This window comes from Xyrauchen texanus, chromosome 4 (genome assembly GCF_025860055.1).
Source record: "Xyrauchen texanus isolate HMW12.3.18 chromosome 4, RBS_HiC_50CHRs, whole genome shotgun sequence".
Taxonomy (NCBI): domain Eukaryota; kingdom Metazoa; phylum Chordata; class Actinopteri; order Cypriniformes; family Catostomidae; genus Xyrauchen; species Xyrauchen texanus.
In genome coordinates, this window is record NC_068279.1 from 5,089,625 (window position 1) to 5,101,706 (window position 12,082).

The 12,082-nt window shown below is 38.1% G+C and overlaps 1 protein-coding gene across 2 annotated transcripts in view; it reads left to right on the top strand.

Annotated features, from left to right (window-relative positions):
* Positions 1–6,647, top strand: part of LOC127635937 (poly [ADP-ribose] polymerase tankyrase-1-like) — a 32,986-nt gene extending 26,339 nt beyond the window's left edge. For both annotated transcript variants that reach the window (XM_052116243.1, XM_052116251.1), the window contains 9 exons: positions 7–244; positions 402–481; positions 583–703; positions 2,667–2,764; positions 2,852–2,926; positions 3,209–3,314; positions 4,077–4,263; positions 4,598–4,754; positions 6,240–6,647. In XM_052116243.1, coding sequence (XP_051972203.1) covers positions 7–244; positions 402–481; positions 583–703; positions 2,667–2,764; positions 2,852–2,926; positions 3,209–3,314; positions 4,077–4,263; positions 4,598–4,754; positions 6,240–6,326 — 1,149 coding nt within the window. In that variant the 3' untranslated portion in view covers positions 6,327–6,647. The remainder of the gene's footprint in view (positions 1–6; positions 245–401; positions 482–582; positions 704–2,666; positions 2,765–2,851; positions 2,927–3,208; positions 3,315–4,076; positions 4,264–4,597; positions 4,755–6,239) is intronic.
* Positions 6,648–12,082: the final 5,435 nt, after the last annotated feature.

Genomic DNA, 12,082 nt, shown 5'->3' on the forward strand with positions numbered 1-12,082 from the left:
GGTCAGGCTGATGACATCCGTGCATTGTTGATGGATGCGATGCCCCCTGACGCTCTGCCTAGCTGCTTCAAACCGCAGGCCACCGTGCTAAGTGCTGCTCTGATATCACCTGCCTCCACCCCCTCCTGCCTCTCTGCTGCCTCCAGCATCGATAACCTGGCGGGCCCGCTCAGTGACGTGGCCAGTGGAGGGGCCACAGGACCCGCTGATGGGGCCTCTGGAACTGAGAGAAAGGAAGGAGTTGGTGAGTGAAAAAGATGAAGATGAGGAGTTTGGGAAAGAAAGAGAAATGGATAAATTGTGCAGAAATATGTGTGTTTAATGTGACGTTCTTCTACATTCTTTAGTTGGTTTCCCAGCATATATTTGTAATTAGTTTTTTTTTTTTTTTTGCACCGTAGCTGTACTAGATATGAACATCACACAGTTCCTGAAAAGTTTGGGGCTCGAGCACCTGCGGGACATCTTTGAGAGAGAACAGGTGAGAGAGAAACATCTTTGAGCTTTTTGGTTTTCATCTGGAATGATGATGATGATGTTTCGAGGTTTCCTCTTGATTATGACGGTGTCTTCGTGTTTCAGATCACCCTGGATGTGCTAGCTGATATGGGTCATGAGGAACTCAAGGAGATCGGCATAAACGCTTACGGACACAGACACAAACTCATCAAAGGCATCGAGAGGCTGCTGGGAGGACAGCAGGGTGAGACGCCCCGTGGCTGTCGATTCAATTCAGTTACCTCATAAAACACCAGTCCATTTAAGAATAAAGCAATAAGCCATGTGAAAGATGCCGTGTCTTACGTTTTACCATTGTTAATTGGTGTTCTTAGGCACAGCAAAGCACAGTGCCTACAAATCCCATTGGAAATTATCTTATAAACTGAAATATGAAGACAAACGTGTGGATAAACATGTTGTTTTCACTGTCACAGGTGTTGGAATATTGAGTGTTTCAATAGCTTTAAACATGGCTCATGCAATCAAAGTTTAGTGTCAGAACAATCCATGTCTAAATATCATTAGATTTATATTAATAATTTTTTTTATTTCAGGCAAAAGTAATTATATTGTGAAATATACTATTAATATGATACAGTATATTGTGTTTTAAATATGTAAGTAATATCACACTCGCAATCGTGCTATATGGCCCTACATCAGCACTGCAGTGATCCGGCCACAGGCCTAGTGCCATAGGTAATTACAGCAGATAATTACTGCTGATGTAGGGCCATATAGCACGATTGCGAGTGTGATATTGCTTATATACAACAGTTCAATGAAGAAGTACATTTTGAAAAACCGAGTACGTTCATAAAAACGCATTTGTGCTTGGAACTACTTTATTTAATTCACTTCAGAAATAGTTTCACAGCTCGTGCTGTTTCTAACAAGTTATTGGACAAACAAGAATAGGTATATTTCTATCCTCATTTTAATGCAGATTTGTGTTTTTATTTTTTATTAGATGAATCAAGTGTTCTAAATTGAAGCGATGGAGAGAAAAGAAAACGTGTGGCCATACCAGTCACATCAGCACATGCATTGTTTCCAACATTATATCTTGTAAATAATAATAAAAAACCTAATCTGGTGAATTATAAATAATAAAATAAATGTATCAATTGTCACACATTATACATACATTTCTGCATATACACGGTGAAATTATTTATTTTTCACATATCCCAGCTAAGCTGGGGTCAGAGTGCAGGACCAGCCATGATACCGCGCCCCTGGAGCAGATAGGTTCAAGGGCCTTGCTCAAGGGCCCAACAGTGGCATCTTGGTGGTGTTGGGGCTTGAACCCCCAACCTTCTGATCAGTAACCCAGAGCCTTAACCGCTGAGAACCTTAACCGCTTCTCCAGAACACAAAGTAGAATTTTAGAAGAATATTTCAGCTCTGTAGCTCCAAGTGAATTGTGGCCAGAAATGTGAAGCTCCAAAAAGTACATAAATGCAGCAGAAAAGTAATCCATACTACTCCAGGGGTTAAATCCATGTCTTCAGAAGGGATATGATAGGTGTGGATGTGAAACAGATCTTATGGATTACTTTTATGCTGCCTTTATGTGCTTTTTTTTTCTGAGCTGAAATATTCTGCTAAAAACCTTCGTTTGTGTTATGCTGAAGAAATAAAGTCATACACATCTGGGATGGCATGAGGGTGAGTAAATGATGAGAGAATTTTTATTTTGGGGTGAACTATCCCTTTAATTTGTTAAAGAATTAAAAATAGAGCTTTGTACAGAACAAAGTGTCCGTCATTTTAAAGAGTCCTAAAATTAGTATGTGTATGTTCATAGTTGCACGTTATGCTCCAAATCTTTTTTTTTTTTTTTCTTTCTGATTATTATTGGGATTTTGGTTGCACAGTAAACTGCATCTGGGATTTTATTCATTTTGAACTCTTGTAGCCTCAATGTCTGCCCATCATGGTAAGAATGGCTTTGAACGTTTTTTAACATTAAATAAATTGATTTTAAAAACTGTAGGCCGATTAATCGGTTATTGGCTTTCATCTAACAAAAACCCACTATCAGTCTACCTCTAATATATATTCATTAATTGATATAACGTTAATCATATCATTTTTGTCATACTGCCCACCACTTGTATACAATAAAGTTTGATGTCTCTCCATAATCTGTGATGCTACAGGTGCAAACCCATATCTGACGTTCCACTGCACCAATCAGGGCACAGTTCTGATCGACCTGGCAGTGGATGATAAAGAGTTTCAGTCTGTTGAAGAAGAGGTACAGTTATAAACTAAATCGTTTATGGACTGTTTCGTACACCTCTCTGATTCTCTCATGTAATCAGTGTTTATTCTTTTGTCGCAGATGCAAAGCACAATTCGTGAGCACAGGGACGGAGGGAATGCAGGTGGCGTTTTCAGTAGATACAATGTTATCAAGGTAAAATTTACAGTTAAAAAATGTGTCATATTTCACACATCGAAAATGGAATTTTGAGGTTCAAAAAAAGTCTACATTTGGGGAAAACCGTATTAACTGGATAGTTCACACAAAAATGAAAGCCCATATATTTGTTCAAGAAACCTATCTTTTTGCAATTCCGATTGGTGATGCTAGTGCTGCAAAAATACAGTACACACTTCACCTTTAAGCATATCTGTAAATGTACTGAAAATTAAGCTCTGTTCTGAAATGAGGTCTAACTGAAGTTTATGCACGTAGATCCAGAAGGTGGTGAATAAGAAACTGAGAGAGCGATACACACACAGACAGAAAGAGATTGCAGACGAGAATCACAACCACCACAATGAACGAATGCTCTTTCACGGTAAGTGCCAAGCACAAAAATTGTCTTGACAAAATTACAAATCGAATAATTCTCTATAGGATATTTATGACAAATCAAGGACCGGTTGGGAATAATAAATGAAAATTCTGCACAGTAGAAATATTCTTGATTCTTCTCTTAAAAAAAAATTATGTACATGTTCCTATTTTTGGTTCACCCAAAAATGAAAATTCTCTCATGATTTACTCCCCTCATGCCATCCCAGATGTGCATGACTTTCTTTCTTCAGCAGAACACAAACAATTTTTTAAAGAATATGTCAGCTCTGTAGGTCCATACCATGCAAGTGAATGGTGATCAGACCTTTTGTAGCTCCAAAATCACATAAAGAAAACAGAGAAGTAATCCATACCACTCCAGTGGGTAAATCCATATCTTCTAAAGTGATATACTGTAATAGGTGTGGGTGAGAAATAAATCTTTCAAGTCGCATCTGAAAGTGAAAGTTAAAGAGGAGATTTAGAGACCATGATCACTATTCACTTACATTGTATGGACCTACAGAGCTGAGATATTTTTAAAAAAATCTTAATTTGTGTTCTGCTGATGAAAGAAAGTCATACACATCTGGGATGACATGAGGGTGAGTAAATGATGAGAATTTTCATTTTTGGGTGAACTATCCCTTTAAAAGTAAATCGTATTCCTAAATCTAATCCAAATATAAAAAAACAACATAGTCAAACATTGTTTATAGTGTATTAAACTCTTCTTTGCTTTGTCTCCTCCTTATTTTCTTAGGATCTCCATTTATTAATGCCATCATCCATAAAGGATTTGATGAACGGCATGCTTATATTGGTGGCATGTTTGGAGCTGGCATATATTTTGCAGAGAACTCCTCCAAGAGTAACCAGTACGTCTATGGAATTGGAGGAGGGACTGGCTGCCCCACTCATAAAGACCGATCTTGTTACCTGTGCCAAAGGTAAACACACACACACACCTGTCATGGCTGCTTTTTCTTTTGTGTGTTTGCCTGAAAAGTGATGGTTTTATTGTAACATTGATGTTTGCTTGTCCGAGAAGTCTGTTTTTGTGATTATTATTAGTGTACATTCCATTTCTTTAGTGAATGTGTATCTTCAGTCCTAGTCATGATGTCATATAACCATTCACTCTGGCAGATTCAGTGATTTAATTTGTTAGACTGAGTAATTTTGAACTCACACCTCACTTACAGTATAACTTTAGCATTGGCGCTTTTCTATCTGTTGTTGTGTGAGAAATGCTTTATATATTGGTGTGTCTGGTTCTCACAGGCAGATGTTGTTCTGTCGGGTGACGTTGGGCAAGTCCTTCCTGCAGTTCAGTGCTATGAAGATGGCTCATGCTCCCCCAGGACATCACTCTGTGATCGGACGCCCTAGTGTCAACGGCCTGGCCTACGCCGAGTATGTGATCTACCGTGGTGAACAGGTAAACGAATGAAGCTGTTTAAGCATCTCAAACACATCAAAGATCAATGAGTTATTTTATTCACAATCAGATTCCTTGTTATGCATACATATATTGTAACAGGTAAATAGAGAAGACACACCTCTTTGAAATGCATGTCAAATAATGGCTCAGATCTATAATTGATATCGGCAAAAAAAAACTTTCACAAGTTAGAATTCACTAAGTATTTGAATACAGATCCTGTTCATTAGTATAATGTTTTATACATGTTTATTAATATGTTTGTTATGTTGATAAGTTTGCCTTTAGATTTTAGACACAAGGTAACCACTTTTGGTGATTGGTCAATGGGGTACAGTTATCAGCTAATGCAGATAATCTCAAAATGGCCAAATATTGTCCAGTTTTTCCATCTGCAACTAGCTAATTTCCATCGTAGAGCACCATTGTGAAATTGGCTGTGGACTAAAGTAAGGATGGGAATCGTAAAGAATTAAATTTTTTATATGTCTTAACGATTCCTTAATGGTCTCATTAGCTATTCTTTTAGAACTTTTGAGAAAGAAATAGAGCAAAAACCGGGGGCATGGGTGGCTCCGTGGTAAAGACGCTGGCTACCACCCATGGAGTTCGCTAGTTCGAATGCCAGGGCAGGCTGAGTGACTCCAGCCAGGTCTCCTAAGCAACCAAATTGGCCCAGTTGCTAGGGATGGTAGCGTCACATGGGGTAACCTCCTCGTGGTCGCTATAATGTGGTTTGTTCTCGGTGGGGCGCATGGTGAGTTGAGCTTGGATGCCGCAGTGGATGGCAGCTAGGATTTGCCATCCACCACCCGGATTGAGGTGAATCACTACGCGACCACAAGGACTTACTAGCACATTGGGAATTGGGCATTCCAAATTGGGGTAAAAAAGAGAAAAAAAGTATGCAAATACATTTTCCTACTCCTTTAAAGATATTAATGAAATAAATGTCTTAAGATATTTCACCAGTCTTCTGTGACCACCGTAGATTTTGTAAACCGCAAACATAAATGTGTCTGTGGACATTTACGCTTTTCACCTGTCAATCATTTTGCTCGTTCTCATAGTGTTGTATTTGAAGTGGATCATTGAGGCTTTGATTCATAATGTTTGTCAGTTGAGGGCGCTATTGTAACACTGTTGAATTTGACAGCCACAGGAACAAACAATGCTGCTCTTTTGCTCTGTTTTGGTCTCAAAATTATCTTTGGAGGGCGTGTTTTGGAATGAGGGGCGTGGCTAATTCAACAGCTCAGTCACGTGAACGCTTCAGAAGGATAGAATCGCTTACAGCACCCTTATGTACTTGTAACAGTTATTGGTTTATTTAGAGTCAGACATGATGAAATAAAAGTACGTTTTTCATTTACTAAAACGAACTGGCTAATTTAAGAGTCATTTTTACAAAAAGGAACCAGTTCTTGGATCCCAAACCTAGAATATGGTGTGTTAATGTGTTTGTTTGCTGGTGTTTTCCAGGCCTACCCGGAATATCTGATCACGTATCAGATATTAAAGCCGGAGAGCACACCTCAGTCCCCCACTGGAGCGGAACAGAAATCATAGTCAGCACACTGCGTTTCATCACTCACTCATTAACTTGCTGAGTCTGTCTCACTTTCTTGTTGCACAAAGGAAATGTGAACTTTACCATTTTCCCACGTCTTACCCATGGAATTCCCATGTATGAATTATGAATTTGCACTTTTAAAAAACAAGTTACTTAAGTTATTTGAAAATAGTTGCAATTGTGAAGTCTAATGTACAGGTAGTATAAAAAAAGAACATGTAAACGGACTGTGTTCAATGATGCTATTTGAGTTGTATTTTAGAACTGTTTTTTTTTTTTTGGAGTCTGTTAATTTCTTTTAAATAAATCTCATCAGAACAAGACTTACTCGTGACTTTGGGTTGTGTATTCAAATGCATTTTTTGTTGTTTTTTTTTTTTTGCTTTAATATACTCATTCCTACAGTAATAATTAAGTGGAGTTGATCGGGGTTTAAAATGAAGAAAAGTTAATCTAAAAGAGTGTAGAACCATTAACCTTATTTTTAAAATTTGTTTTTTTATAGATTCATATAGATACATGTTGGATGTGATTTATTGTTAATTACCACAAAAAAAAAATCATAATTTGTCTCGTCCCTTGTCAATGGGTCAGTACATGAACATTCAAATACACACTGTTTCAAAAGTATAGCCATAAGACATAAACATTATACTTGTTAACATGATTTTAGTGTAAAATAATCGCATACTATTCTTAACTGTTTAATATATACACTGGCGGCCAAAAGTTTGGAATAATGTACAGTATTTTGCTCTTATGGAAAGAAATTGGTACTTTTATTCACCAAAGTGGCATTCAACTGATCATAATGTATAGTCAGGACATTAATAACTTGAACAATTACTTTTACAATTTGAAAAAATGTACTTCAAAGAGTTCTCATTCTAGCTGTCAGTTTGTCCAGATACTCGGGTGACCTTTCACCCCTCACTTCCTGTAGCACTTGCCATAGATATGTCTGTCTTGTCGGGCACTTCTCACGCAACTTACAGTCTAGCTGATCCCACAAAAGCTCAATGGGGTTAAGATCCGTAACACTCTTTTCCAATTATCTGTTGTCCAATGTCTGTGTTTCTTTGCCCACTCAAACCTTTTCTTTTTGTTTTTCTGTTTCAAAAGTGTCTTTTTCTTTGCAATTCTTCCCATAATGCACTCATTATAAAGAGTCTTCTCTTTACTGTTGTACATGAAACTGGTGTTGAGCGGGTAGAATTCAATGAAGCTGTCAGCGGAGGACATGTGAGGCGTCTATTTCTCAAACTAGAGACTCTGATGTACTTATCCTCTTGTTTAGTTGCACATCTGGTCTTCCACATCTCTTTCTGTCCTTGATAGAGTCAGTTGTGCTTTATCTTTGAAGACTGTAGTGTACACCTTTGGATGAAATCTTCAGTTTTTGGCAATTTCAAGCATTGTATAGCCTTCATTCCTCAAAACAATGATTGACTGATGAATTTCTAGAGAAAGCAGTTTCTTTTTTGCCATGTTTGACCCAATATTGACCTTGAGACATTCCAGTCTATTGGATACTGTGGCAACTCAAAAACAAACACAAAGACAAAGTTAAGCTTCATTTAACGAACCAAATTGTTTTCAACTGTGTTTGATATAATGGCAAGTGATTTTTCTAGAACCAAATTAGCAATTTAGCATGATAATTCCAGGATAAGATGTTGGAGTGATGCTGCTGTCTAGATTTGATCAAAAATGATGGTGTTGTTTTTACATCAGTAATGTTCTGACTATACTTTATGATCAGTTGAATGCCTTTTTGGTGAATTAAAGCACCATTTTCCTTCCGAAACCACAAAATTGTTTGCCACCAGTGTATAATATTACAACTTTCTTGTAATGATGACTGGTAAACCCCTTTAATCTGGTAAAATTCAAAAAGTCCCTGATTTTATTACTTTAAAGTCATGTTAACACGTTAAATGTATAAACGTCTTGTGTTCATACTTTTAAAATGACTGACCCCATTCACTTTCATTGTAAGTGCTTCACTGGAGGAGTTTTCAAACTGACAAAGTGTCTTCGGTGTCTTAAGCATTGTTATTGTAAAACATACTACATAACTTTTATCACTAACAATAATCGAGTCATGTTAAATCTATAGAGTATTTCTGGATAAAGGAAAACAAAGCTGGTTGCTAAACAAGCCTCAAAGTCAGAGTCTAATAATTAAAGCAGAACATGGTAAAACAATTAATTAACATTTTAAATGCATACATCTTTTACCACCAGAGGGTGCTCAGTACCACAGTCTGAAAAGTTTGAGAACACAAAACAACAGTAGAAGGCTGGAAAAATTCAAATACAAGTCAGAGTCCCGTACCGGAAATTGTGATTGCTGGTCTGGCTGTGGTGGTTTTGGTGGTGAACCTCTCAACCACAATGATGGGTGGATGCACAGCTACAATAAGTGGTACAAGGGTGGATGTTGATAGGGATAATGGTAGAAACCAGGTGGGTAGGGGTATTTTAAACTTGGGGAACTTGGGAGTTAAAATAGGTAGTCCACCAAACTGACAATGATGGGAAAAGAAAAGACAGGTACCGATTGGCCTGGAAAGATTGGTTGGTAAAAATCCTTAAAAACAGCACAAAAAAATTTGCCCTATACATATTCAAATTATATAAAGTATGTACCAATATGCACACTGTAAAATAGAAAGGAAACCTCCACTTTATACAGTTTAACAAAAGAGCATTTCAAGCATATGTCATATTCATTACAGAACAAATTTGTAATTATATGTGAAATACTTTGAATTGCCATTGTGTTTGAAATGTGCTATTCACACTCACCTAAAGGATTATTAGGAACACCATACTAATACTGTGTTTGACCCCCTTTCGCCTTCAGAACTGCCTTAATTCTAAGTGGCATTGATTCAACAAGGTGCTGAAAGCATTCTTTAGAAATGTTGGCCCATATTGATAGGATAGCATCTTGCAGTTGATGGAGATTTGTGGGATGCACATCCAGGGCACGAAGCTCCCGTTCCACCACATCCCAAAGATGCTCTATTGGGTTGAGATCTGGTGACTGTGGGGGCCATTTTAGTACAGTGAACTCATTGTCATGTTCAAGAAACCAATTTGAAATGATTCGAGCTTTGTGACATGGTGCATTATCCTGCTGGAAGTAGCCATCAGAGGATGGGTACATGGTGGCCATAAAGGGATGGACATGGTCAGAAACAATGCTCAGGTAGGCCGTGGCATTTAAACGATGCCCAATTGGCACTAAGGGGCCTAAAGTGTGCCAAGAAAACATCTCCCACACCATTACACCACCACCACCAGCCTGCACAGTGGTAACAAGGCATGATGGATCCATGTTCTCATTCTGTTTACGCCAAATTCGGACTCTACCATCTGAATGTCTCAACAGAAATCGAGACTCATCAGACCAGGCAACATTTTTCCAGTCTTCAACTGTCCAATTTTGGTGAGCTCTTGCAAATTGTAGCCTCTTTTTCCTATTTGTAGTGGAGATGAGTGGTACCCGGTGGGGTCTTCTGCTGTTGTAGCCCATCCGCCTCAAGGTTGTGCGTGTTGTGGCTTCACAAATGCTTTGCTGCATACCTCGGTTGTAACGAGTGGTTATTTCAGGCAAAGTTGCTCTTCTATCAGCTTGAATCAGTCGGCCCATTCTCCTCTGACCTCTAGCATCAACAAGGCATTTTTGCCCACAGGACTGCCGCATACTGGATGTTTTTCCCTTTTCACACCATTCTTTGTAAACCCTAGAAATGGTTGTGGGTGAAAATCCCAGTAACTGAGCAGATTGTGAAATACTCAGACCGGCCCGTCTGGCACCAACAACCATGCCACGCTCAAAATTGCTTAAATCACCTTTCTTTCCCATTCTGACATTCAGTTTGGAGTTCAGGAGATTGTCTTGACCAGGACCACACCCCTAAATGCATTGAAGCAACTGCCATGTGATTGGTTGATTAGATAATTGCATTAATGAGAAATTGAACAGGTGTTCCTAATAATCCTTTAGGTGAGTGTATATATATATATATAACTTGCCTTTTGGTACATTAAATGTAAGTGAATGGATGCCACAATTCTGAAGCTTCAAAAATCACTCTTATGATAGGTTTGGGTGAGAAAAAAAATCTATAATTATCTCCTTTTTTTACTATAAATCATCTCCCTGCCCAGTAAATCTCCACTTTCATTTTCACAATCTTCTTGTGTTTTTGGTGATTCACAATCTTCATACATTTTGCCACCTACTGGGCAGGAAGAAGACTTTATAGCAAAAAAGGACCTAAATATTGATCTGTTTCTCACCCACACCTATAATACCACTTCTGAAGATGTGTAATAAAACACTGGAGTGGCATGGATTACTTTTACGATGCCTTTAAGTGGTTTTTGGAGCGTGAACATTTTCTAAAATCTATCTATCTATCTATCTATCTATCTATCTATCTATCTATCTATCTATCTGTCTATCTATCTATCTGTCTGTCTGTCTGTCTGTCTGTCTGTTTCTGTCTATCTCCCTCCCTCCCTCTGTCTGTCTGACATTCTGTTTGACTCTCCATCTATCTAGCTAGCTGTTTCTCTTACTGTAATTTCTGTATAACCAACAAACAGACCTAAAAATAGGCTTTGTCAAATCTTGAAAAACATCGTTATTTTTGCAGGTTTAATTTATTTACCATGTTAAAGCTTTACTCACTCAGTTGAAGGACACTCTTGCCAGTGTCAACAAACCCCCCACTGCTGATCCAACCACAAATGCAGCAGGTCTCCAACTACCAGAACCTTCTCCTCTGGCCCAACCCACATACATACTCTCAGCACTGTCCCCTGTTGGCCCTCCAGCAAACCCTAAACTAGCACAGGAACCCTCTCCACCTCAAATCAACCTTTACATCTCCGGCATTCCTCAGCAGAACAAGCCAAACGCAGTAAAACCTCCAATACATGCACCTATACAGCATCTAGCTGTGGCCACACCAGAGTCACAGCCCAGTCTACCATACCCTGCTCAGGCTGTGGCACTCCCTGCCCCGATCCAAACATGTTCGCTGTCCCACCCCAAGACAGTCCGCTGGCAGACAGCGTGCACACAAGTGAAGTTTGATGTCAAATGAAAACTGTATCCCCAAAAATAGATTGGATAAGGCAATTAATTAGATACAAAAGTCCCACAGGATGGAACTTTTATTATACATTTTTGTGACTCTTTGTTGCATTTGGCTTTAGCTGCATATGAGTATAATTTTATGTCAGTTTTATTTTTTTAAATATGTTTATTTCATATTTTTTGTTTTAAATCCATTTTAATTCATTATTAACCTAACTTTGTATTTTCTTTCCTTACAAATTATTCATTCTTTTATTTTAGCCCAATTTTAAATTAATGTATAATCTTATCTTTTACTTTGATTTTTAAAGGGATAGTTCACCCAAAAATGAAAATTATCTCATCATTTCATCACTCTCATGTCATCCCAGATGTGTATGACTTTCTTTCTTCTGCTGAACACAAATGCTGATTTTTAGAGGAATATTTCAGCTCTGTAGGTCCATACAATGCAAGTCAACAGGGTGCAAATTGTTGAAGTTCAAAAAGCACATAAAGGCAGCATAGAAGTAATCCGTAAGACTCAAGAGGTTTAAATCCATATATTCAGAAGCAGAAGTACCTGAAAAACACTTCCAGATCTCTGAAATTGTTCTGATCTAAAACATTGAAATATACCTTCAAATGTAAAAA